The 27969-nt window shown below is 37.5% G+C and overlaps 1 protein-coding gene across 9 annotated transcripts in view; it reads right to left on the bottom strand.

The window, feature by feature from the left end:
- Positions 1-27969, bottom strand: part of Strbp (spermatid perinuclear RNA binding protein) — a 142263-nt gene that overhangs the window by 53573 nt on the left and 60721 nt on the right. For all 9 annotated transcript variants that reach the window (XR_008215476.1, XM_052726625.1, XM_052726620.1 and 6 more), the window contains 5 exons: positions 27062-27282; positions 21266-21431; positions 14068-14212; positions 5262-5353; positions 1173-1268 (listed from right to left, as the gene is read on the bottom strand). Coding sequence is in view for 8 of the 9 variants with exons in the window: in XM_052726625.1 (XP_052582585.1) it covers positions 1173-1268; positions 5262-5353; positions 14068-14212; positions 21266-21431; positions 27062-27282 (720 nt within the window). In the remaining variant the exon portion in view is untranslated. The remainder of the gene's footprint in view (positions 1-1172; positions 1269-5261; positions 5354-14067; positions 14213-21265; positions 21432-27061; positions 27283-27969) is intronic.

Below are 27969 nucleotides of genomic sequence, written 5' to 3'. Positions count from 1 at the left end.
TTCATTTAAGATTAACAAGTTTTGATATGAGCAATAGCTAATAAATAACCAAGGTAGCAACTGGTCTATCTAAATCCCACTTAAGTTAGGAAACACTCACATGATTTTAACCAATTTGCCCTTGCCTAAACAAACAAAATGATTCCAATATCCCTGTAGAAAATCCATTCCTCAATTGAAACACACTGATCTCAGATAAGTTTTTTTAAATGAATTCCAATTAGCAAATAATTTACTGGGTATCAAGCAAACCAAAAAATCAAGTTATGAGAAATAGCAAGTTATGGTTCAGAAAGGCAGGTTTTTAAGCACTCAACTATAAAAAGTTGAGTTCCTTCAAATAGCCTTCTCCCAGAGCAACAATTATAATAAACAAAGAACCACACCTCTGATTAGATACACTGAAACTTATTAAGTTGCATAAATGTTCATAATTGCTCATTATTTTATAAATGAATCTTTACAACTTTAAATTATTTTCATAAAATTGTAATTTATAGTCCTGACTGGATCAGGCATATTAACTTCCAAATTAAGTCAATGTTACAATATATGTTATGTCTCTAATTAGTAATTAATATCAGGCAAACACTGCACTTAACCTAATTGCTATTATATACATTGCATTTAACCTAACATGTTGGATCTGTGTCTACATTTCATGAGAATTACAAAAGACACCAGTCTATCAGATAGTCTCCACAGAAATGTAACACCACACTGAGGGCAATGGACCAGCCAAGAAGGCTATCAGCAGCAGCGAGCGATTCATGAGTGATCAATAATCAATCCAGAGTTAAAGCAAAACAGGACTTACTTCTAAAAGGTATAAAACCTTTAGATCGGGAGTGTGTGTGTGTGTGTGTGTGTATGTGTGTGTGTGTGTGTGTGTGTGTGTGTGTGTGTAGAGAGAGAGAGGGGGAGGAGAGAGAAAGGGAGAGAGATGTACAATTTTTATATACATATATCAAGTCTAAAACACAAATGACAAGACAAGAGAGACAAGTTATATGCATAAAAGAATTTATAAAATTGCATAATTAATTCTAGGGCAAAAAAAGACAATGTATGCCTTAATTAACTCAGAAGGCAGTCATTCTATAGTAACATCATTTCTAGAATTTCCTCTGCTATAGCTTCAGATTTGTTTTTAATCACATTTAAGTACTTACCCATCCTTTCAATGGTGCCCATGTAGGTACTCTGTTGCACAAATCACGCAGAATGCGGAGGACAATTACACATGACTTTAATCCATTTGCCCTTGCCTAAAACAAACAAAATGATTCCAATATCCCTATAAAAATCCATTCCTAATTTGAAACAAATTGATCATGGGTAAGTTTTTAAAAATGAATACCAATTAGCAAATGATTTACTGGTTATCAAGCACAAGTTATGAAAAATAGCAAGTTCAGAAAGGCAGGTTTTTAAGTAAAAGGAATATAATATAAAAATTCTTTTTGTAAACTCATGGCAACCCTATTCCAGGTACTATCTTAACTTTCAGCTTTTCCTTGTTTATATTTTACAAGCCACCATCATTACTATTCAGAATAGTAAGCCAAAAAGAATAACGTGATAACAAAACACCAAGACACAGCTCAGTGGATAAAGTGCTTCCTATGCAAGCATGGAGGCCTGAGTTCAACTCTCAGAACCTATGTTTTAAAAGCCAGGTGTGGTGGCACACACTTAGAATCTCAGTGTTGGGGAAACAGTAGTGGAGGATGCCTGGGGCTTGCTGGCCAGTCAGCGTAGCCTACTTGGTGAGTTCTAGATCTCAGTGAGAGGCCCTTTTTCAAAAAAAAGTAAGGTGGAATATTATTTTAAGGTGTGTTACCTTTTGTTTATGTTGCATTTGTTTAACTCTGTGAAGCTGTGTTACTGTGCCTGTCTAAAATACCTGATGGTCTAATAAAGAACTGAATGGCCAGTAGCAATGCAGGAGAAAGGATAGGCGGAGCTGGCAGGCAGAAAGAAGATATAGAAGGAGAAATCTGGGGAGAAAAAGTAACCAGAGAAGGAGAAGAACTTCAGGGGCTAACCACCAAGCCACCCAGCTACACAGCCAGACAAGGAGTAAGAAGGAAAGAAAAGGTATACAGAAATAGAGAAAGGAAAAAGCACCGAGGCCAAAGATAGACAGGAATAATTTAAAGTTAAAAGCTGGTAAGAAACAAGCCAAGCTAAGGCTGAGCATTTGTAATTAAGTATAAGCCTCCATGTATGGTTTATTTGGGAGCTGGGTGGTGGGCCCCCCAAAAAGAGCAAAAACAAAAAACACATTTTGGAACCCAACGTGGAGCTCAAATTTCCACAGGGCCTGAGAAAGCTTAAAGAAAAAAAAAAAAATACAGCTCCTTTTAAGAGTTTCTGTCAGACAGTTTCTGCCAGACACTAAGTCCTTGAGCAGCTAGTACATTAAGTAGGAACAAAAACTAAGTAAAAACGCTTGCCACAGAGCAAGATTCAGCATTCTAGAACTCTAGGAAGGTAGAATGCAGTTCTCCGTTACAAACCTCCGACCAGGCTGTGAACTTTAGGCTTCACTTTCACAACCAGAGAAGCAGGCAGAGCCAGTTGAGAACCACTTATGGATGGATCCAAGTGTAGGTTAGCAGTTTAAAGGTTTGCTCTCATGGTTAAAAAAGGCTAAAAGATATGCAATAAAAGAAGTCCAGATGGAAAAACCTCTAAACAAGTTCCAGTGTGTTTTACAATGTGTGTAGGCTTAAGAAAGAAAGAATATGGGTATAAACAGTCATAAAAAGAAAGAGTTTTAAAATAAAGCCGTTAAATAGAGAGTAAAAGAAAAAAGCCATGCAAGATGGGAAATAGACAGGGAGTCTGGATCCTGTATGTTATTGTGTTGAGTTTGAATTTTTTGATTGTTGAGAAGCAAAAGACAGGTGTTAAGAAACATGGGATTGTGAACTGGACTGCTAAATTGAACCAATCTAGATACTTTAGGAATGCCTTAAATAAAAAGAAGTCAAAAAATGTATTTGACAAATAGAAATCAAAAATGCTTTGGAGTTTTGTTCCCATGGGAGACGAGAAGTTGGGGATTTCTTCGGGAATAATATTGATCAGGTGTGATCAAGGGAGACCTCCTGAATCTTGACAGGTGATATCAGCTATTAGTCTATTAGTCTATCAGCTATTACTATTAGTCTTCCCAGGACTTGGCCATTATCTCAAACTTTCTCAGGGACCCCTAAAGAAGATGCCTTTGCCCACAGCCAGCAAGAAACAGTCTAGAGAAAACTATGTCCACATTCCCAAGAGCTGGGGGGGTGAGGGTGGTTTTTTGATTATTTGGTGGGTTATGGATGTTTGATATCATTTAGAAGAATATGGTATATTGATACAAATTTAAGTTTTGTTATAAATAAATATATATTCTTTTCTACTCTTGTTTAAAGGACTTTTGTATATTGATGTAAATTTAAGGTCATTATTGTTATAACATACTGTATATATGTTCCTACTCTTGTTTAAAGGATTTTTATATATTGATACAAATTTAAGGTTATTTTTGTTACAACATATTGTATGCATGTTTCTATTTTTGTTTGAGGTATTGTGCCTATGCAGTTCATTTGGAAATACAGGGAGAAATTGTAGTTTTTGAAATTTACTATTATAAACTATATAGGATAATCAGGAACATAAGTTAGTGGTTAGTCATTTACAATAATCAAAATTATAAATGTTAGGTATGCTTTCCATATCATATAGATAGATAGATAGATAGATAGGTCTTCAAACCTTTCAAAGAACTACAGAATATGGCATTTAAAATGTTTTGTTAACTTAGGGCTTTTCATGACAGTGAGACACATCTGTTCCTGGTAGCACCAACTTACTTCAGAGATTATGGGCATCGAAGAAACTCCTTATGGAGTTTGCTTTCAATATGGCAAGGCTAGCCATTTGGGCAAGAAGCTGCTCTTGCCTGGATTGCTGGACAGTATGTTGTATAAACTGGACATGCCTGACCCACAGAAAAGTGACTGCTGAACTTTTCAAAACAAGGGTGATGGCCCTTCCATGGTTCCTGCTTCACAGAAGACACTGCCAGACACAAAGGAAAGTGACTAATAAACTTTGCCAATATAAGTGGGACAGTCTTTCAAATTTCCTGCTTCATTGAAAAGTCTGCCAGATACTATGGACCTGTAGGCTGAAGATGGATGCTCCAATGTTGCAGAGAAACTTTGGGTGACTATCCCGGCAGTCACATTTCTCTGTCATTTCTAGGGTTTTTGGAAGTTGTTTGCAATGCACTTATTGTTTACTCAAATAATATTATATCCTTCTGGGGTTTTGATGGAGTTGAAGACCAGATACTTAAAAGTTGCAGTTTTTCTTAGATATGATAAAAAGTAAATTAAGTATAAAATTTTGGATTTACTAAGATACGATAGATTATTGAATATTTTCTTAAATTTGCCAGACACAAATGAATTGGAATTCAGTACATTGTGAATGTAATCTTTACTTGATAATTTTTCTTACTGTATACAGTCTTACTATGTTAAAGTTAAAACCTTTCATTTTTGTTTAGAAATGAAAAAGGGCGGAATGTTGAATACTATTTTAAAGTATGTTACTTTTGTTTATGTTGCATTCATTAACTCTGTGAAGCTGTGTTACAGAGCCTGTCTGAAACAACTGACAGTCTAATGAAGAGCTGAATGGCAAACAGCAAGGCAGGAGAAAGGATAGGCAGGGCTGGCAGGCAGAGGGAAGAAGTAGCCAGAGAAGCAGGAGGACCCAAGAGCCAGTGACCCAGCTACACAGCAAGGCACAGAGTAAGAAACAAAGGAAGTATACAGAAATAGAAAAGGAAAAGCCCAGAGGCAAAAGATAGATGGGATAATTTAAGAAAAGCTGGCTAGAAATAAGCCAAGCTAAGGCCAGGCATTTATAATTAAGAATAAGCCTCCATGTGTGATTTATTTGGGAGCTGGGTGGTAGGCCCCCCAAAAAGGGCAAAAACAAACAACAACCCGGGTGGTTCCTGAGAAATGACACTGAGTTGACCTCTGGCCTACACACACACACACACACACACACACACACACCCCACAATGGAAGCTATTCTAGGTACTTTATCCAAAGGATCTAATTTAGTCCCAACAATAACTCTATGAGCTACAAAGTATCTCCATTTAATATAACACACAGAAAAAAGTGGAAGGTTTTCCAAATAAAATCAAAACAGAACAGTAAGGAAATAACAAAATGCCAACCTGAAACCATTTGGCATGTCGAAGAGAAGCCAAGGCATTTAGGCATTTCTGCCTGTCCAGTAAGTCCGGAGGGTCTTTCATCATAACATTTTCTAGTAGTAAAATGGGATAAAGGAAAACAGATACAGTTTGAAAGGGGATTCTTAAGAAATTATCAATAACAACCAAAAGAAAGCAGCATTTGTTATAAGACTCCAAAAATTTTCATAACTTGGTTTTTTTGCTTTTTTAATTAAGTGCACATTATTTAAATAAACAATCATCAGATTCTGTGAAAAAGTACAAGGAAAACTAGAGGAATTCATTCAGCAAAGGAATCAGTGACCACTGCTTCTTATAATCAATCAGGGATCTTATTAATGAACATGTATACCATCACAGAAAAAAAAAAAAAAAATACATAGCACTTTTTCATTTGGGAAGCTACAAAGAAGGGCATCTGGGAATAATAACAATAAAAATTTTTTTGTTTGTTTTTCATGAGAGGGTTTCTCAGTGTAGCTTTGGAACCTGTCCTGGAACTCACTCTGTCCTAGACCAGGCTGGCCTCGAACTCACAGAGATCTGCCTTTCTTTGCCTCCCAAGTGCTGGGATTAAAGGCGTGTGCCGCCACCACCCAGCAATTAAAAACTTTTTAATAGAAGAAAGTTTGATCACTGATCAGGGTCTAAAAAAGTTGGACCTCTTATGTAATAGTAAAGTTGGATAAGCTGAAAGTATACTGTGTGTGACCAAAAAAAGAAATTATTTGCTTCTATACAATCCTAGTCACTAAAATAACTACCACTAGCAACTTGACTCCACTGATGAGAATCTCAAGAGTTACCTTGAAGTTCATTCAGTATTTCTTTTTGGAGCCAAATTTTTAAAACTACAAATATAAAATAAACAGAAATGTATTTCATATTTATTGATCTCTTTTTCTTTAAGGACTGCTACATAACCATGGTCATTTCATTTGCCTTACATTTCACAATTGTTTGAGATGGTCAAAAGCAGCAAAACTGAAACATGGTAAACAATAAACCCACATACTTGAGATGTTACATGATACTAAATCTAAGTTTCTATCACCAAATTCATTTATACTAAGTATAGAGAAGCAGGTTTGTCAACTTTTCAAGTCTTGATGCATTATCTAAAAGCATAGTTCTACAAATGGATTCCTATAGAAGAATTGTCTAACCCTGAGTCAGATTCATCATTCTCTCTTAAGAACGCTTTTAAATATGTGTCCTGCCAACATTTCTCAATATTCTCATAAGAGTAGATATACAGCATACAGCATAGTCCAAGAGATGTAAATATCTTTAAATGGTGCACAAGAACATGGACACTTTTTGGATTCCTTAGCTATCAATGACTCTATAGTGGCAAATTTAGTGTTTATTCTACTAGTTAAAACATTTCTAAACCTGAAGGCATAATGCCCAACTAAAACCACAACTATAAAAGGAAGAACTGTGGGTTCCCTGTACTGCTGCAACACTAACCAATGAAATGCTACACACTTACTTCCTGCCAAGTAAGCTGCACAGCAGATGTCTGCATTGTTTCCTATTAATCACTGCCAACAAAAATACTAGGTCTCATTTCATTACTGATTTCTACTAACAAAAATCACAAGCTTCTAAAAGAATTATCAATGTGGAATTGTTTATAAACCCAAACAAATATGGTACTCACAGGTGATCTAGCTCCTGAACTTGTGTTTACAGGCACAAACTACACAACTGAGTCACTTTAATGTTTTATCATCAAATTGTTTAACTATAGTCAATAAAAGCATCTGTGTAAAGCTCATACAGAAGATAAAATATTTCTAAATGAGTTATTAGAATACTTTTATTCTTCTATTTTGTTTTGTTTTTCGATACAGGATTTCTGTGTGTAGCCCTGGGTGTCTTGGAACTCACTCTGCAGACCAGGCTGGCCTCTAACTCAGAGATCCACCTACCTCTGACTCCCGAGTGCTGGGATTAAAGGCATGAGCCACCACCACCTGGCAAATTATTAGAGTCTCTTGAAAGGTAGATATGACAAAGGTTGACTGACTGCTATGGAACATAATCTAAATTGGTTCAATTTTTTTGGTTACAACTTCAATTTTTAAATGAACAGTACAGAGTGTTAAGTTTTATTCTACCTATCCTACTGAGTCAAAATGTCAGAAAGAGGGTGACAAAGGAAGAGGGGCATAGGAAGAAAGAGGGGATAGAGAGAGGTAAGATCTAAGAAGCCAGAACTCTTTGTTCATCTTGTCAAATGGCTAAAGATGGTAAGTACCTTATCCTAATTGTGACAGATATCTGCAATGGTGACAAGAGAAAGGTATTTTTGATGACTTCTTTCATCTCAAAATCAGATTACTACTATAAACTCTTACTTTAAATAAAGTCAAAACATCAGCTTGTTACAGACAGTCAACATTTGGAAACAACAGATTTTACTAAAAAAAGATGAAAAGGAAAAGCACTGAGAACTTGCAGCAGATTCCGCTCACATTGACATCAAAATGGCCATGTTTCTTCACACTCTGAGAGTCAAAAGATCCAAAATGTTTTACTATTCATGAAGCTGGAAAGAGCAGAGGTGTAACAATACATTTTATTTTGAAAGATTTTTGTATTATGTGACACACAAGCATATGGTGCTACAGTGCTACTTATCAGCCCAGCTTGTCTATTTCCTTTCTATAGCTAATAATATAGTTTTACATATTTTCACTGATTTAAAAAAAAAATTAATGTGGCAATCACAGAACTACTGCTGGGAAAATAATGATCCTCCTGATAGAACCTCAAGTTTAATATTTCAGGACCTTAATACAGTTGTGTGTGTGTGTGTGTGTTTCAACTTTATTAGGTAAGCAGAGATTTTACTTTTAAAAAATATATTTGTCATTAATTAATTAAAAACAGCAGAACTGCTGGGCTTGTGGTCTAAATACTTTTAATCCCAGCACCCTCAGAGACAGGTGGATGGTATCCAGATCAGCCTGGAATTCCAAGCCAGTACATAAGAAATTCCAAGGGATACATAAGAAAACCCTGTCTCCCTGCCCCCCCAAAACAAACAAACAAAAAAAACTAAATAAATAAAGTGCAGAACTATGATCCATTTCACTTGCTTTGTAGGAAACATAAGAAATAGCACAAAATGGACAAGTATTAACAAAAATGCCAAATGCAGAGAAAAATACTGCTTTTAAAATTGTTTTTGTAGCCTGCCATCACCATGTATATATGTGCACTGGAACAACATATGTGCATCAATGGAAGCACTGGAAAGAAAGCTGTCATTCATAAACCTGCTCGCCTGGCTGGAGGCTAGTTACATCAGTGACCAGAAGACACTGCTCTGCAGTGTTTTCATACAATTTTTCTCAGTGCCTTACATGCAGGCTATCTGCCCCATTAACAAAACACTAGCCTGTAGAGGAGGAACAGGGAAAGCCAGAAATGACTGTGGCTGTATTATGTGTCTAGACCCCGCTCTTGAAAAGTAAAATAATTGAGCTGGGGTAGCGTGGCAAGCTCCATGACAATCTGGACAAAGCCGAGCTCTCAGCTCATCCTGACAGAATTTTTTAGTATGTCTAAGGATATTCTTAAAATCTCCTTTCTCTCAATTCCTTAAAGCTTTCTGGAAAGACATTATGCTTGAACTATACTGTTCATGAAAAACATAAGGACATGGTAATATGAACAAACACATGTAGCAATAAGGTGGAACTGACCCTTTTCTAGTTGAATTATACCATCAATGCTATCTTTGTGACAGCAGAGCACCGGAAAGAAAATGACCATGTTTTCTCTGCACAGTACATATCTTGCACCTGGGGAAGGGAGGGAAATAAAGCCTGCAGCACAAGTACAGACTACAACAATCTAATGTCATGACCCTAGCAGGAAACATACCAGAGAACCTCTACCAAAAAGAGTCAGAAATACACCCTGGCATCAATAGGTGAAAAAGAACTCACTTCTCTATCATGCTCTTGACTCTACTCAATACTAATGACAGAAAAGACTTTATTTTTCACTATCTGTTTGGTTTAAAACTGCAATGTAAACATAACTTTAAAAAATTTATCACCTCCCCCAATAGCAAATATATTTCTAGTTTAAAATAACAAGCATCGCCGAGCAGTGGTGGCGCACGCCTTTAATCCCAGCACTCGGGAGGCAGAGCCAGGTGGATCTCTGTGAGTTCGAGGCCAGCCTGGGCTACCAAGTGAGTCCCAGCAAAGCTACACAGAGAAACCCTGCCTCGAAAAACCAAAAAAAATAAAAATAAAAATTAAATAAAATAAAATAACAAGCACCAAAGTTGAGGCTTTGTAATGGTCAGAAAGAAACAATCAGCTAAAGTGTCCATGCAGCAACCCCAGGAAGGAAGGGGAGAAAGGATTCCACACTGGACTCTATCAGGACAGCTGGACAAAATACGTTACATTCCTGCTTATAACAGAGCAACAGCTACCTCCCTTTTAGGGCTACTGTGAGATTTTTTTTCCTTAAATAAATCATATATGAGGATTATAACATGGTGGGAGTAACACTGTAACAGAAATACATCTCCAGTAAATATTATTTAAGCCATGCAAGATGCTGCTTATTGTTAACTTTTCCTTTTTTATACACTGGACTATATTTTCTCAGATAATATGCTGACTGAAAATTCCCTGTGAAGATTCATGTGTGGTACTCTCTGGTAATCTACCTCTGTATCAGGTATGATTCTAGGTGCTTAGGATAAAGGATAGGTATAAGAGGAGGTGGGGGAAAGGGGGAGATCTACCATCCAAGGAACAGAGCTATACAATAATCCAGCTCAGCGTATACTGCATACTGACTAATACTGGTATACTGCATACTGACTAATACTGGATTTCAAGTGTGGTTTAAAGTTTAGCTATGTGGATGATCGTACAAAGGAGGTTTAGGCAGAAGGATATCTGTGAGTTCAAGGCCAGCCTGGTGTATCAAGCTGATGTATTTAGTGAGTTCCAGGGCAGACAGAGCTAGCAAGTCCTTGCCTCAAAAATAGAAGATAGATAGTTGGATAGGTAGGTAGCTAGAAAAATAGATAGACAGACAGACAGACAGACAGATAGATAAGTAGATGAATGAATGAAGGAACGAATGAATGAATGAATGTTCGGCTATGTTAAGGTTCAACTGTCTAAACACAAGCTGGTGTATTTATTGAGTTCCAGGGCAGACAGAGCTAGCAAGTTCTTGCCTCAAAAATAACTAAATAACAAAATAAATAAATAAATAAATAAATGGATGGAGAGAGAGAGAGAGAGAGAGAGAGAGAGAGAGAGAGAGAATTAGTTTGGCTATATTAAGGTTCAACTGTCCGAACCTAGTATGATCAGGGCAGACAGAGCTAGCAAGTCCTTGTCTCGAAAGAAAGAAAGAAAGAAGGAAGGAAGGAAGGAAGGAAGGAAGGAAGGAAGGAAGGAAGGAAGGAAGGAAGGAAGGAAGAAAGAAAGAAAGAAAGAAAGAAAGAAAGAAAGAAAGAAAGAAAGACAGACAGACACATACATACAGACAGACAGATAGTTCGGCTATGTTAAGGTTCAACTGTCTGAACCTAGTGTGACCACATCACTCTGTTGAGACAGTTTGAGTAGGTAGTTTGAGTGTTTAGTAAGCTGAGTAGTTTCTGTACTTGACTGTTTAGAAGTTAGTTGCATACCCCACTGTATATGCAGTCTCTCACTGATCCCTGCAAACAACTTACTGTTTCTTTATTATCTTTATTTTGAAATTAAGAAATGTGCCCCATGTCACACAACGCTAATAGAATGAAAAACTAAACGCACAGATGTTATACAGCAAGAGCTGTGCTTTTTCTCTTGTACCTTTGTTTTTTTAAAGGACATATACAATACTAGAGAAATGGTCATTCCACCAGGCCTAATAGTATTGGAGTATGCTAACACTGATAGCATAGAAGTCTTACTTGTGACAACATTTTTTTAAAAAGGATAATCTTTATTCACTCTTGACAACTTACAAAATAAATGGTGGTTTGAAGTGAATGGTTATCTATTTCTACACAGAAAATATTCTGTCTGTTCTCAACCTTCCTTTCCTCTCGTTTAGATTCTGTCAAAGTCATTTAGCAAGTTAAGAAAGGGAAGAAAAATAGATGACTTGTGTATAAACTGCAAACTGTGTATTTGGGAGTGGTAAAGCAAGTTAGAATACTATGACAAAGTGTCTTGGGGCCATTATTTAACTCTGAGAAAGAAAATGGACAGAAGGGAAGAGGACACTAACTTTCAGTGCCAGGCATCCCTGAAAACTCAATGTGCTTTGTGTTTCCAATCCTATGGAGACGGAAAGGGTTACATCAAGGCAAAGAGTAGTGTCTAGGTGAACAAACAGAACTGCGTAATCCAGATTGCAGATGCTCAATTATGTTGGATGCTCCAAGTTGCCCAGGAATATAGACAAAAATATGACAAAGCCCAGATTAGACAAAATGAATAAGCTGTAAAATATCAAGTTGGTCAGCGGGGCTGGGATGTTAGGAACAGCAAAGCAAATCTTCCTGCTATTCAAAAAGAGAAGTAACATCTGTTAAACATCAGCTCCAAGCTCACCTAAGCTCACATATCAGCTAATGAGTCAGCACATGGAGGCCTTAAGATCCTCAGTAACTCAAAACACCTTAAACAAACACTGCGACTCTGTTTGACACAAATCCCATTCTATGATTAATAGTGCCCCAGAAAGGTATAATACACTAAGAGCCTGTTTTCAGCTTCTCTGAACCAAAATTAAGGTTTTTTTTTTTTTTGGTTTGTTTTTTTTTAAAGGCAACAGGTTAAGCCTGAGGGAATCAACACTGACAGCTATACAAAAATCCTATGCGAGTACACAAAACCACAAGAGAAAAAGCTTTATATTTTCCTAATACCTTCAAAGAGGTAACACAAAGAGCAGATCAAACAAACACCTCTCAATAGAAAAACAATGTTTACAGCCAGGTGGTAGCGGTGCACACCTTTAGTCCCAGCACTGGGGAGGCAGAGGCAAGCAGATTTCTGTAAGTTTGAGGCCAACCTGGTCTACAGGGAAAGTTCTAGAACAACCAAGACTACACAGAGAAATCCTGTCTCGAAACATCAAAAGAAAATTAAAAAAAAAAAATCTTTGAAAAATAATGTTTAGTATCACCTATAATTACAGCTCTACATAGAAATGGTTGGTTCTGTACGACAGGGTCAAGGAGAACACAGCTTACCAAAATTATTACATCTTGGCACACCAGAAACCAGAAATCCTAGATCTGATGTTAAAAAAAAAATTAAGCCATTTAAGAGACTGGTTCTTCCAAGGTGCTACAGACATGTTGAGTAAGGGGTAAAATATGGGTATTAAACAATTATAGATTGGATGTATTTTTATTTAAATATGCCTCAAAAATGTATCTGATTTATAAAAATTTCTGATTTTAGTCAACCACACAACCTAACCCACCTCTCACTCAAAAAAAAAAAAAATTTTAAAAAGGTGACCATCTATTTTAGTTCCAGGATTCTATGATTCATGTCTAGGAACTAAAATTCAAAAATCTACTTCACAGTTAAGTGTGCCTTTTTCTATACTAATCAACAGTTTGAAATAAACTACAAAACTGACCTATACTCCTTTTCACTTTAGTGGTATTTATGGTAAAGGGGTATGCAATGAGATTTGTTGAAATCTGATAAATGGAAAAGGGCAAATATCCTACTGGCCCATATATACCATAGGGCCTCTAAATTGTTACAACAGAGTGGCCAGTTGGTCAAAGGTCCAACACAGGAAAAGTATCATGTGGCATGTTTCTTTGAACAATACTAAGAGTACAAAAAAAGCTAACTTGACAAGATAAAAAAAAAAAAAGAAAGAAAGAAAATGAAGCTCACCACACATATTTCACTACTTTTCAAAACTACCAACAGTTAAGGAATTTCTCATTCTACATTTATGACCATGGCAGTGTCATACAGTGATTTTTTTTTAACATACATCTTATTCAAAATGTAACAGAGTAAAAAGCTTCTCAAAAATTTATTGAAGGCAGGTGGTTGGCCCAAGCCTTTAATCCCAGCACTGAGGCAGTAGAGGCAGGCAGATCTCTGTGAGTTTGAGACCATCCAATTCCACATAGTGAGTTTCAAGCCAACCAAAGCTATGCAGTAAGCTCCTATCTCCAAAATAAAAATTTGCATGTATATATATGTGTGTATATATATGTATGTGTGTGTACATACACTCTCTGAAGATGAAAGATTATTGAGTAAAATATATTCACTAATTCTTTTTCATTATTCTATAAACCAAATCTACACACAAGTAACCAAAATTTTTAAAAGTATATAATTATTAGAAGTCAAACACAACATGCAAGTGAGTAGTTTCAAAATAAGCAAGCAAATTTAAAAATAATTGTTTTAAACCACATTTAATCCTGAATCTGACCAGTAGGCCAGTATAGTAGAACAGGTTAGCAGATACCAATAACTTGAAGTTACACTAGACAAGGGAAAGCAGTTCATCAAAATCTAAAAAAATGAAAGCAGAGTTAAAGCAACATGGTACATAGGTCTCTGAAACTGCAAAATATACTATGTAAAAACAAAACTTTAAAAATATCATGGGGTGGCATACACAAGCAAATGAAGTCTGTAACCTCCTAAATCTCAAGGATTAGTTAGCAAAGTACAGAAAAGAGCTGTTAAATAAGCAAAACAAAACATAGATATGTATGTATGTGTATATATATACACACATGTACCTCCATCCTTCTTCTCCAATTCGTCCCTAATTAAAGGGGAAGTAAGTATCACCTTCAAGGTCAGTGTGGGTTCTTTCGTGTTCCGAATTATAATAGAAGCTTCACTTATACATTGTTCCACTTGGTATTTCTCTTCTGTCAGTTTCTGAAAGTCACCAAGATATCAAAAACACTCAATCATATTAAAATCCCTAAAAGGGAAAACTTGTGCTAAGTTCATGAATATTACTATTAGTATCACTAAGCCAAAGAGTAAATGAAATCCACAACTCTAACTAGTTCCTTACTTCAGGGATAACCTCTCTCAACTTAAGCAAATTCATTTTCCATCCCTCAAAAAAGGACCATAATGTCTACCATGCAGACAATTATGAAACAATATTTAAAACCATTTTTCTTCAATGTAAAATGTCACCAACAGCGTTACAAGAGTATAATTATTCTTGAAATGATTCCTGTAAATTATTATACAGCAGTAGATAACTTGAAATGCTCTCCAAAATTATAGCACTATTTACAGAACAATTGAAACTACTTGCCAAGGACTTATGAAATTGATTATACAAATTTCTAAAGTAAATCAAGAAAGTATGAATGACTTATCTTCACATGAAAGAATGAGTACAAACAGTTGCCTCGTATAATTACAATAGATCTCAGAAGTCATTCCACTGAGACTTATCATTATGAGATAATGCAAATGACATCCACAGGGAAATTTACATTGCTGCTTTTAACATACATGGAGATAAACATACAATCCTAGGGCTTTCATAAAATAATCCAAATCATATATTAAATATTATTGGACATTAAATTATAACTAAATAAATCCTACAAGGCATTTCTTAATGATCAAGTTTAATATATATTAACTGACATAAAATAGGCTGAAGGAAATAATACAAGGTGTGTTCTAAAAGAACTCCATCATTTACAAAAAATACAGTTTTAATATTAAGTACTTCCCAAAAAGTAAGAAAAAGAAAACTCATTACCCTAGTGCTGAACAGAAGAAGCCAAAGAAAGAAAAGACCTCACCATGAATGAAAGAACCAGAAGTGAAATTCACACACACACACACACACACACACACACACACACACACACACACACACACAAACTGTTTACATTCATTATGCCAATGGGGGAAAAAATCATTAAAGTTATCTGTTAAAGGGCTGGAGAGATGAGCTGGTTATGGAGTGCTTACCACACAAGCACAAAGACTCAAGTCTGATCCCAGCACCCACATAAAACAATAGACAGGGCTGGAGAGATGGCTCAGTGGTTAACAGCACTTGCTGCTCTTGCAGAGGACCAGGGTTCCGCTCCCAGCACCCACATGGTGGCTCACAACCATCTAGAACTCCAGTTGCAGAGGACCTGATGCCCTCTTCTGGCTCCTTGGGCATCACATACATGGTGCACACAAAACCAAATAAAAATAAGTAACAGGAACAGTGGCACCTGCCTAGAAACCCTGAACTGGGGAGGTGGGTACAGATGAATCCCTGGGGCTTTATAGCCAGCCATCCTGCCTATCCTAATTAGGGAGCCCCAGGTCACACACCAAGAGATTCTGTCTCAAAAACACGGTTTTCAGTATTTGAGGAAGAGGAACACACCAAACTGTTCTCTGATCTCCACATGCAAGTGTGTGCGTGTATACACATACATACACACACACACACACACACACACACACACACACACACACACACACACACACACACACGAAGATACCTACTCAACCTGGAGAGATGGTTCAGTTGTTAAGGGTTGGCTGCTCTTCCTAGGTTCAATTCCCAGCACCTAAAATACAACTCAGTCCTGCCTGTAACTCCAGTTCCAGGAGACCTGACACCTTCACACAGACATAAATGTAAGCAAAGCACCAATGCACATAAATTTTTTTTAATTTTAAAATATCTATTGGAAGTCAAACTAAAATTGTCAATTATAAGACATATCCAAAGTAAATAAACATAGGAGTTTGGACTAGACTGACTTCAAAGGTTACTGGGTTTGTCATTCTCTGCCTCCCTTGTTCAAAGAAGCTCTAAAATCACCTTGGAAAAGAGTACAGAGAGAAAAGGGTGTATTTCCACCTCAATTATATTAAGGTAGTAAATAACCAAACTGTTCCTAGAGTAGGTATTCAGAAAAGGTATTTAGTCTGTAAGAAAGGAAGGTCCTATCAGAGATTATTATTTCACACACTTTCACACACACAAACACACACAACTAGTACAGTAGTAGACATTTGTGAAGGTCACACTAAAAATTATTTCCTGAAATATTACAATAATTATGTATGCTTAGAGAGAAATGTGAGTACATTTGTATAACTTACTCTTAACATCAACACACAATTAAGATTACCATTTTTCCAATGAAATGTACCTTCACCCAGATACAGAAAATTCATTGTTGGGAAGCTATAATGACTATATTAAATTAAAATACGTGTCTCATAATATCCACACCCTAAGTGTTCAAGCCTCTTCCACCTCTTCTAACATAACCCTTCAAGGATCTCAGAATATTTATGTCTTTTTAGTCCTCTCTTAGACTAGAAAGTACAAAGTTCCTAAAATTTGAGATGGTCTGCATAATCTATACTCTCTTTTGGGATTTGTCCTTGAAGACTTACTAGATCAACAATAACATTTTAAAACTGTGGTACCTAAAAGTAAAGATCCTCACTTGAGAAAGAAACAATGCAGAGTTCAACAAGTGCAACCTGCACAGAGAAAGCACTATTGTTTAGACTGGAACTGTATCTACAAAGCTAAAGAAATGGGATAGACTTTCAGAGTAATAGTATAGCAGTGTACTCCTTTTTTCCAGCCTGGAATACCTGAGGATGAATACGACAAAACAAGCCTCACTAAGAGAGAACAGGAACCTAGCTGATACTTTAATCATTACTTTATTATAGACTCAAAAGTAACAATGCTCATTACACTAAAGTAGAAACAGATAAATTCCTAAACAATAAAAACCTGGAACAAAGCCGGGCAGTGGTGGTGCACGCCTTTAATCCCAGTACTTGGGAAGCAGAGCCAGGTGGATCTCTGTAAGTTCCAGGCCAGCCCGGGCTACAGAGTGAGTTCCAGGAAAGGTGCAAAGCTACATGGAGAAACCCTGTCTCGGGGGGAAAAAAAAAACCCTGAAACAAGAGGAATTGTATTACTATTCTGTTAACACAATGTATTGTCATGAGCCAGGTCTGGTAGCACACACCTTTAATCCTAGCACTGGAAAGACAGAAGCAAGTGAATATCTGTGAGTTCAAGGGCCAGCCTGGTTTACAGAGTTCTAGGTCATCTTGGTCTACACAAAGTACCAGGACAGCCAGGGCTACGTAGGAAGACCCTGCCTCTCAAAAAAAAAAAAAACCCTAAAAAGTGTTATTAGCCCCAAACATGTTACTAAACTTACCTTATCAAAACCCTTTTTCCTGTAATTCACTCAGCTTATCACTCTCCATCTTCAAATGTCACAAGAGTTATAAAAGAAAGATGGAAAGAAGGGAGGGAGGCTGGAAGGCAGGAAGAAACTAAATACTTTTAACAGATTAAAAAGACACTGCTCTGGGCTAGAGAAATGGCTCAGTGGTTCAGGTCTTCCAGAGGACCTGGGTTCAATTCCCAGCACCCACATGGCAGCTCACAACTGTCTGTAACTGCAAGATCTAACACCCTCACACAGGCATACATGCAGGCAAATTATCAATGCAAATAAAAGTAAATAAATTATTAAAAGAAGAAAAACACTGTCCCACCAAAATTAAAAATAGAAAAGTCAAATATAGTCTTATTTAGGAAAGTATATTTTCAGACTTAAAACAAAATAAAATAGTATCCCAAAAGTTAATATAAGAGCCTTTAAAGTCAGAATTTGATCAACAGAGGCATAAAAAACAGTTTTGAAGTTCAGTTACTATGTACATGTACAATATAGAGAAAGGGACCCAGTAATAAACTATAAAAAAATTACATAACTAGGGGGAAAGGCCCCTTTTACACAATAGAATATTACTCAACAAATATTAAGTTATATCATTTGCAAGAACAAGGATGGAACCAGAAAGCATCATGTGGGCAAAATAAGACAGGGTCACAAAGACAAATAGTATGTGCAGTCTCTTATTTTTTAAAGTTTTATTTATTTTCATTTAATGTATATGAATATTTTGCTTATGTGTATGTTAGTCCACCACATGTGCAGTGCCCATGAAAGCCAGAAGAGGACATCAGATACCCTGGATAGCTCTGAGTCACCTTTGTGAGGGCTGGGAACTGAACCTGTGTCCTCTGCAAAATAGCAAGTGCTTTTAACCACTGAGCTAGTTCTCCAGACCCCTTCTTTATGTTTTCTTTCTTATGAGAATCTAGACTTTAAAAAGGGGAAAGCAGGGTAGCAAGACAGCTAGCTCTAATGGCTAAAGATGCTTGCTCCCGAAGCCTGATGACCTAAATTCCATCCTCAGAATCTACATTGTAGAGAGAACTAACTCTTGTATTTCCACAGCAAGCAAATAGTCAGGAGAAGCATTTGTTTGTTTGTTTGTTTGTTTGTTTGTTTGTTTGTTTGTTTGAAAGCAAAGGGAGGACATTTGGGAAGGGGCAAGAAGGAGAACAGCAAAAGAAGGAAACAAATAGGTGATGAATAGAATCAAAGTACATGGTCCATATGTATCAGAATCACCCAATAAAATCTAATATTTTGTACAATGAATATACACTGATTTTTCTATTTTTAATTTTTTTAAAACTTGCAAATTAAGCTGGGCAGTGGTGGCATACACCTTTAATCCCAGCACTTGGGAAGCAGAGGCAGACTGGTCTCTGTAGGTTTGAAGCCAGCCTGGTCTACAGAGTGAATTTCAGGACAGACAGGACTGTTTCACAGAGAAACTCTTGTGGTGATATTGTGTTCCCCAATATACTGTGCACCCTAATAAGCTTAGCTGGGGTCAGAGAACAGAACAGCCACTAGACAGAGGCCAGAAAATGGTGGCCCACACACTTTTAATCCTAGAATTCTAGAGGCAAAGATCCATCCAGATCTCTCTGAGTTCAAAGACACACTGGAAATAGCCAGGCATGGTGACTCACGCCTTTAATCCCAGGAAGTGATGGCGGGAAGCAGAAAGGTATATAAGGCGTGAGGACCAGGAACTAGAGCCTGGTTAAGCTTGTAGGCTTTTAGTTCAGCTGAGATTCATTCTGGATTGAGGAATCAGAGGCTTCCAGTGTGAGGAAACAGGATCGGCTGAGAAGTTAGCAAGGTGAGGTTAGCTGTGGCCTGTTCTGTCTCTCTGATCTTTCAGCGTTCACCTCAATACCTGGCTCCGGGTTTGTTTTATTAATAAGACCTTTTAAGATTCATGTTACAAACCCTATCTCGAAAACCAAAAAAAAAAACAAAAAAACAACTTTTTTTTTTAAAGGCATCTGCCTCGTTTAGAAGAAATACAAATTTAAAAAGAAACAAAAGAGGGCTAGAGAGATGTCTCAGTGGTTTAGAGCACTGGCTGTTCTTTCAGAAGACCCAGGCTCAGTTCCCAGCACCAACATGTCAGTTCACAACTGCTGTTAATTCCAGTTCCAGGGGATCCAATGACGTCTTCTGAACACCCATACACACAGGGAAAACACTCATACATATAAAATAAAAATCTTTAATAATACATTATTCTTCAAGAATGAATAAATGAAGCAAGCAAGCAAGCATGGACGGACAGGTGAGCTGTGACCAACTCAAAAGTTTAGACTTATGGGATGACATCTATTTCTGTGACACAGATATGAATACAGCCTAAATTACCAAGAAGCTACAGATAACACATAATTGAAATGAAAGACAATCTCAACTTCCTAATCATTGTTGAACACATCTCTGGGATAGGTGGCAAAGTAGGTCTTAAGGTAGCCAGAACCCAAGAGCAGGCCAGCATTAGAACTTTCTAAACCCAACCCAATGTGAAAACAATTTGGAAACCACCAGGAATAGTGAGTGACTTTCCATAAACTTAACAAATGGGTGACTTTAAATTAACTAGTTCTTAGGACCTGCAAGAGGGTTCAACAGTCAAAGGCTATCAAAGCATGCTAACTTGATAGCCTGAGTTCAGTTCCCAGAACCCACACAAAGGCAGGAGGGAACTGGCCCCACAAAGTTGTCCTCCAGCTTCACATATGTACACACATATGCACAAATACACACACGCAAAAAAACAATAATAAATTAAAATTTTTAACCAAATCTTCCACTTTTTAAACATTTTTTAAGATCTATTTATTTATTTATTTATTACTTATGCAGTGTTTTGCCTGCATGTACACCTGCAAGCCAGAAGAGGGCACCAGATCTCATACTAGATGGTTGTGAGTCACCATGCAGGATGCTGGGAACTGAACTCAACACCTCTGGAAGAGTGCTCAGTGCTCTTAACCTCTGAGACATCTCTCCAGCCTACAAATCTTCAAATCATTTTTAAATTCAAAATAACTTTTAAAGTATCATGAAATTATCTACAGTTGTTTGGACCCTGCACCCCCAACCCCAACCCCCACCTCCGGAGACAGGGTTCCTCTATGAATCCCTAGCTGTCCTGGAAATCACTCTGTAGACCAGGTTGTCCTCAAACATATGAGATCCACTTGCCTCCGCCTCCTGAGTGCTGGGATTAAAGGCATGTGCCACCACCACCCAGCTCCAAGAGTTTTATAATACTCAGAGACATACATAGTCTGGGGGTGGGGAGATGGAGAGTCTAAGCAAGACATGCCTGAAAGGTTTAAGACTGTATATTAGCCATGTGGTGGTGGCACACACCTTTAATTCCAGCACTTGGGAGGCAGAGGCAGGCAGATCTCTGTGAGTTCAAGGCCAGCCTGGGCTACAGAGTGAGTTCTAGGATAGCTAGGACTGTTACACAGAGAAATCTTGTCTCGAAAAATCAAAAAAAGACTGTATATTAATGTCCTTATTTTGGTAAATATATCCTGAGTATAAGTCACCAGAAATGTGCTTTAAATGTGAGTTCCTCACTGACCAAATCATGCTGGCATTCTTTTTTTTATACGTATCTTTATACCTGACTTAACAATTCTTGTTAATAGTCATCAAGATCACTGTTTCTCAACCCTTTACAAATTCTCAAATGCAGTTAAAAAGTACTTACCTGAATTTGAATAGGAAGGTTATCTTTGACTGTATTTAGCAGGGTTTCCGTGGGTTTGTCTTTGCACATTAAAACCAGCTCCAAGTCCATATCATCTTTAATCAGCAAGCCTTTTGCAACCAAGCCAATCCTCATTACACCACACAATGTCCGGCCACCTTGATCCCTACAAATAAAAAGCCTGTATTATTATTTCTATAACCTATTTCCCAAGCTACAATTAATCATCACTTGGCTTCCTGAATACCTACATAAATAAACTATTATGTATACCCAGACATCCAAAAATCTACAAATTAAACCTCAGATTTAAGGCTCTCACATTTAAAGTTACTTTTCCCTAAAGACTGAACAAGGATCATATGTCACACTATAGATACTTTAATTCATTATGACATCTCTTACTCAAGAATCCCAAGAACACTGAAACCCCTCCAACATTTTTCAACTGCTGTTTTTTAAACTTCTGTAATTTTTAGCAATAAACTAAAGAACCTATGAGAAAGACTGGGGGAAATGGCTCAGTGGGTGAAGTGCTTGCCATACAGCATGATGACCTGAAATCTAATCCCCAGCACCCACAAAAAAGCTGAGTGCAGGAACACTGGGGAAGCAGATATGGGAACATTCCCTGGCGGTTGGTGACTAGTGAGAGATGTTTTAAAACATTTTAAGTGCCAGGCGGTGGTGGCACACGCCTTTAATCCCAGCACTCCGGAGGCAGAGCCAGGCGGATCTCTGTGAGTTCGAGGCCAGTCTGGGCTACCAAGTGAGTTCCAGGACAGGCGCAAAGCTACACAGAGAAACCCTGTCTCGAAAAACCAAAAAAAAAAAAAAAAAAAATTTTTAAAGAACATAGGAGGAAGAGAGAGACAGAGGGAAAGAAAACCCAACATCAATCTGTGGCCCCAACACGTGAAACACACACATGCACATACACACACCACAACACTACCCCAACACACATTATAAATAAACTTATTTTTTTAAAGTAACATGTCAATGCCTGAACTTAAACTCAGGAGAGCTGACCATAATACTCAAGCACTTTACATTCTGTGGTTGCTTCTCAAGGAAACAGTTACAATTAGAGATGGCAAGCAAGGCAGCTGAAGGTTTGATTTGGTTAGACTAGAGGGGTGCGGTTTAGAAGCAAGGAATCACCAGTTAGTCAAAAATAAGTGAAGTTGAGAATGAAATGAAGAAGAGAGTATATTGTGGTGCAAAATAGACAGGAAGTTAAAAATTAACTAGCTACTCGGTGCCTAAGCCATAGGGGAGATTCAATAAACAAAGACAGTGCAAGTTGAGATGAAGATAAGTGCAAGCAACTGTTAGACTGTCAGTCATCTTGGATTGTTCCTTACTCTACTGTCTCACCCTCTCTGGCTCCCTAATGTGTACAGTCTGGTCTGCATAATCATCCTCAAAAATTTTGCCTTCAAACTAGTTTGTTCAAGTTCTCAACTAGACTATTTGAATAACTTCTTCCTTACCAGCCTTACCTCTAGCACCTTTGATCTATTCCATGCAGAATACTACATAACCTCCCAAAACCGCTCTTTTGGATGACATCCCATGTATTTTCCTTCATGTCCCTCTGAACATTTGGACATTCAACACAGTAGCAGGCAGTCTAGAAGACTTCCTGGCTTCCTGGTTTGCATCTTGGCTCTATTACTGTGTGAGAGGGTGCTGCAAGCTGCAGGAAATCGTAATGGAATTCAGCTACTATCACAAAAGCTACTACTTGGAAAAGCCAAGGACTTCTCCAAAGGTCAAGCCATGGCTTAAGAAGTCTTGGTGATATTTTAGCTTGTGTGTGTGTGTGTGTGTGTGTGTGTGTGTGTGTGTGTGTGTGTGTGTGTGTGTGTGAGCTGATTCCTAAAATAATTTTCTTGTGTGCTTCCAAAGAACTCCTAACAGTATATTTATCTAAAATGTCTATCAAGCATCCAAGGCCATACAAAACTACACCTGTCTCCTAGGTCAGGCGGACAGCTTTTATTTCTTATGCAATTTAGGGCAAGACCCTCCTTTCTTATACAAACTTACTAATAGGCCTCTAACTTCTTACCTAACCACTTCTAGGAATATAGACTGAGCACATAGATCCCTTTTTTGATATACTAACTGGTCATCAGCACTCAGTTGACTTCCTCTTTTACCATTCCCATTTTGGATTATAAAAGAAAGCCTGGTAGTCACTGCCTGAGGAAAATTCTTACCTGCCTTTATGACCCCGTAGAATTCAAGCCTGGTGAGTTTACTCGACCAGGGGATTGCTATTGCTTGGGTTTATAACTGAATTCCTGGGAGACTTAGGAGGAATGTGGAGAACTTAGAGACGGAGAACGGAGAGAGATAAGGAGGATTTGAACCAGAGAGAACGTATGGATGAGATGGAAGATGAGAAAGAGTACTAGCTGGGTAAGAACGAGATGAAAAGGACCTAGATGAGGCAGAATTAAGATGAGAGACTTAAGATAGAACTTAGAGGAAGCAGTAGATAAATATAGAGAGAAATCAGGCAAGAAAGGAGCTAGGCACGAGAAGAGAACTGAAGCTGCATAAATAGGATGTTATGCCAGAGGAATTAAAGCAAGTGGACTATAGAGCTCAGTGTGCTGAGATTCTATTTCCCAAAAACAGTCTTCACCGTTCATAGTTTCTTTTCTGAGCCCCTGGGAAGTATTAATATTAAGGCTGGTCCCTCTAATATTATACAAGAAGAGGGGATGAATTAATTACACATACTTGACTTCTTTGAGCTTGCTTCCTTCTCCATAAAACAAGACTAAACCTTTTCTCATATAGCAGTTCTCATAGAATTCAATGTAAGCAAGGAACTTTGTCAGAGGCTCAACATATATTAAAACCTCAGTAAATAATGTTTCTTAAACAGTCCCTATGGCTATTTCACATCTAAACCTTTGCTGAGATTTTTGCTTTTGCCTTCACTGTTACCAAAACCCTACCAGATCCTCTGAGCTATTTCCAAATACTACCTCCTTAATAAAGTCTTCCTTTTTCCCCCCCCTTGTCTCTCCCTACCCCTTTCTTTTAAGACAGGCTTTCTCTGTGTAGCCCTGGCTGGCCCTGTAGACCAGGCTAGCTTCAAATTCCGAGATCCACCTGCCTCTGCCTCCCAACTGCTAGGATTAAAGCTTTTTCTGATTACCAGAAACAACAACATTTTATCTCTCCCTCCTCTGTACTTTATCTAGAGGAAACTGAAGCACAGATACGAAGAAAAAATGGATGAGATATAGCTCAATGGTAGAGTATTTGCCTCGAATGCTCAAGTCCACTCCTAAGTAAGGGAAACAGGAAGCAAGGGGAATCTGGAAGGCAGAAACTACTTTTGCCAACACAGAGAGAGAGAGAGAGAGAGAGAGAGAGAGAGAGAGAGAGAGAGAGAGAGAGAGAAGAGTAATCTTCAAGTTAAAATTCATTAATGTCTCTGAGTTAACTCTCTTCATGAGCAAATGTAAAATGGTGGAAATTTAATAAGTAAAATGTCAGCATAAAAAAGAGAAACAATAGTAACAGACTAGTTTGTTTAATGAAAGATAATATAAAATGATCTGGACTAGTAGGTAGCACACAGTAAATGTAAATAGCCATTGTTAGCTCATTTATTAAATTCTAAATTATAGTCATGACATGTTTGATCTTACATCCCACATGTAGAAGACAGCATGGTTGAGCAGAGAAATTAATCCCTAATTCAAAAGTTCTGAACTTAAATAATGAATCTGAATTTAACAGTTACTGGAAAACAAGCAAACTAATACAATAAATTAGTTAGAACTGAGAAAACAGTTCTAACGTTGCTAGTCATGTAAATTGTGAGACCTAGCACCCCTGGAGTCAGATTGTAAAAAGGTAAACAAATAGATTCAAGGAAAATCACTAACAGCAGCTGTGCACAAGTGTCTGACACTAGACTGTGCTTAAAAAAGTTCTGCCCAGTCTCACTGATTTTCATGCTCTTTGTAACACTTATAGACCAGGAGCCCAAATACGAGTGTACATAAAACACAGCTCTAAACCTAAAGACGTATCAGCCCCTGATTCATAGAGTAAGAAACAGATCTACTCTGTGTTCCTTGAGTCCCACCAGGAAATCACAGATAAGCACTCAACCTGGGGTTTTTCAACAAATGCAAAGACTTTACACAGACAAAAAAGGAGTATCCAAACATAAAGCTGTATTTTAAAGACTGAATGAAAGTGTGGAGCACATATTCTTTTAAAAGCATTTAATTAAAGCATAGTAACTTCATCTAAATAAGCAAAATGTCTGAATGCTTTCTAAAACTATGTCAATCTCAAAAAAAAAATTAGAAGATGCATTTAAAAGGTACAAGCTTCCATGAAATATATACTCAAAAATAATAAACAGTAGAAAGAGGCATGTTATAAAATGTGTATAAAACCCTAACTTTTTCAAAATTTTGAAAAAGCAATATAAATGCTACAATTTAAATCTGGAAACCATTAAGGACTTAACTTGCATAAGAACTATAATATATACAGAGAGCCAACTATAAGTATATAGGTCCCTAGTTAACGCAGTCATTGGAAAATATCATCAATTAACATGAGCCCCAAATTAAAGAATTACCATTTTAAAGCATCTTATTTGAGAAAAACTGGATTTGTTACAAGAACCTACAAACTGAGACACAATCCAAACTGTACACATGTGTACAGTTACATGTAACAGCAGTTGCCATGCTCTTCAGCATGAAGCTCACTGCTTATCTTTGAAATGAAGAGGAAAAGGCTGCACTATCTTTCAGTACAGACCATTCATTCACCAATTTTCTCCTACTCTTCCTTGTGTACTTACCACAGTGATGTAAACAGAACTGAAAGCTGGAGGGAAATTCTGAAGCCTTTACTTTCCATTTATATAAGCCAAGACTAAAGTAATGGTTTTAAACCTATAATTATGGTATAACCAATCAAATAAACTTCGTTTTCCAGAGTAGGTAGAGACTTACTCTAGTCACGGTAACAGGGCTCAAAACAGTACCTCCAAACTGGCATGACATAGAATCTCATGATCTGACTGCAGGCAGCACTGTGGTTTCATCTTATGGATCGCTACTATTGCTACCTTACAACACTTCTCATGTAACTGTTAGAAGGCCAGGCTTCCATTAGTCCTTCCTTCTACAAATATACAAAATGAACATTAACATTATATAACAATGTGCAACAAAGATTTATGTTCTGTGAGTTAACAAGGTAAAGATAGTTAATGCTGCTAGTATATTTTCCTATATTCTTCTAGACTATGATTTCAAAATGTCTGACACAAATGGTATTTTTTGCTTTGTTTTGTTTTGAGACAGGTAGGTTCTCACTATGTAGCCCTGGCTGTCCTGAAACTCACTGTGTAGACCAGGCTGGTTTCAAACTCACAGCGATCCAGCTGCCTCTGCCCCTAGAGTGCTGGGACTAAAGGCGTGCACTACCATGCCCAGCTAGAAATGGTAATTTTATTACTTTCTTGAAATAGAAAACATTACTATTTATTCTAGAACTTAGGAGGCTAAAACCTGTCATAACCTTCAAACATTGATGTCCTCTCAAAAGGGGTCCTGGAGGACCACCTTCTTTTCTCATCTACTCATGGGTTTCCTATAGAGAAAAATGTCATGAAACATTGACTTCCTTGGTTATGTCACATATAACAAAATTCAAAGAACAAGCACATCACCAACTCAACAAGACCCACAATTTTTTCTGAGCAAAGCTTGATAAAAGCTATTCAACACTCACTTGGAATAGTTTTCCACAGCCTCTTCTTTCTTTACTTCTGTCTCCCCCTCAGTTTTTGTGCCTTTATTTGTTTCATCCAGCCAATCTGAGACATGTTTAAGAGCACATTCAACAGTAGACACCATATTTTGAACAGCTTCAAGTTCCTCCGGAGATGGATAGATTGTTGAATGTTTCACCATAACATGGCGATCGTCATTGGCAAAAGATCTAATAGATCTCTGTCAGAAGGGGGAGGAAAAAAACAAAAGGAATGTCACCTTGAAAGAATAACAACGTTAAGTGTTTTAAGTCAACATAGCACCAACCACTGTAAAGCAGTTAATAAAATTATGCTCATGAATGGAAAGTAAAGTCCTATTTTACTAACCCATACCCCAAAATAGAAGTTATTTCACTCATGTGATGATAGGGTTTAAATCAGTCACACAAAGCACTGTACACACTATGTCTTTTGGCTGAACCTGTGCTTTCTGATTACCCCTACAAAAAAAAAAAAAAAATCAAGCCGTCATCCATATCAAATACCACATGAGATCGTAGCCTCAAGAGTCTCCAGAAACTCTGTGGTGGTGGTGCCGCACGTCTTTAATCCCAGCACTCAGGAGACAGAGGCAAGGGGATCTCTGTGAGTTTGAGGCCAGCCTGGTCTACAGAGTGAGTTCCAGGTCAGCCAGGGCTACACAGAGAAACCCTGTCTCAGAGAAGGAAAAAAATATCTAAAAATGAATGATGGTGATTCACACATGACACCTAGCCACCTCCCAAAGTGCTACACATTCTCAGACCTTTAATTAAGACTGTATAATACAGTAACAATAGACGATACAAATTTATAATGTAAATATGGAAAACCCTGCGGTAATGCTTAGTATCTGACATCAAATCGTTGGTGCAAGCCTTTAAAC

This window comes from Peromyscus californicus, unplaced genomic scaffold, assembly GCF_007827085.1.
Source record: "Peromyscus californicus insignis strain IS unplaced genomic scaffold, ASM782708v3 Scaffold_7__1_contigs__length_154581171, whole genome shotgun sequence".
Lineage (NCBI taxonomy): Eukaryota > Metazoa > Chordata > Mammalia > Rodentia > Cricetidae > Peromyscus > Peromyscus californicus.
Note: the sequence above shows the minus strand (reverse complement) of the source record. Positions and strands in the feature narration are given on the sequence as shown.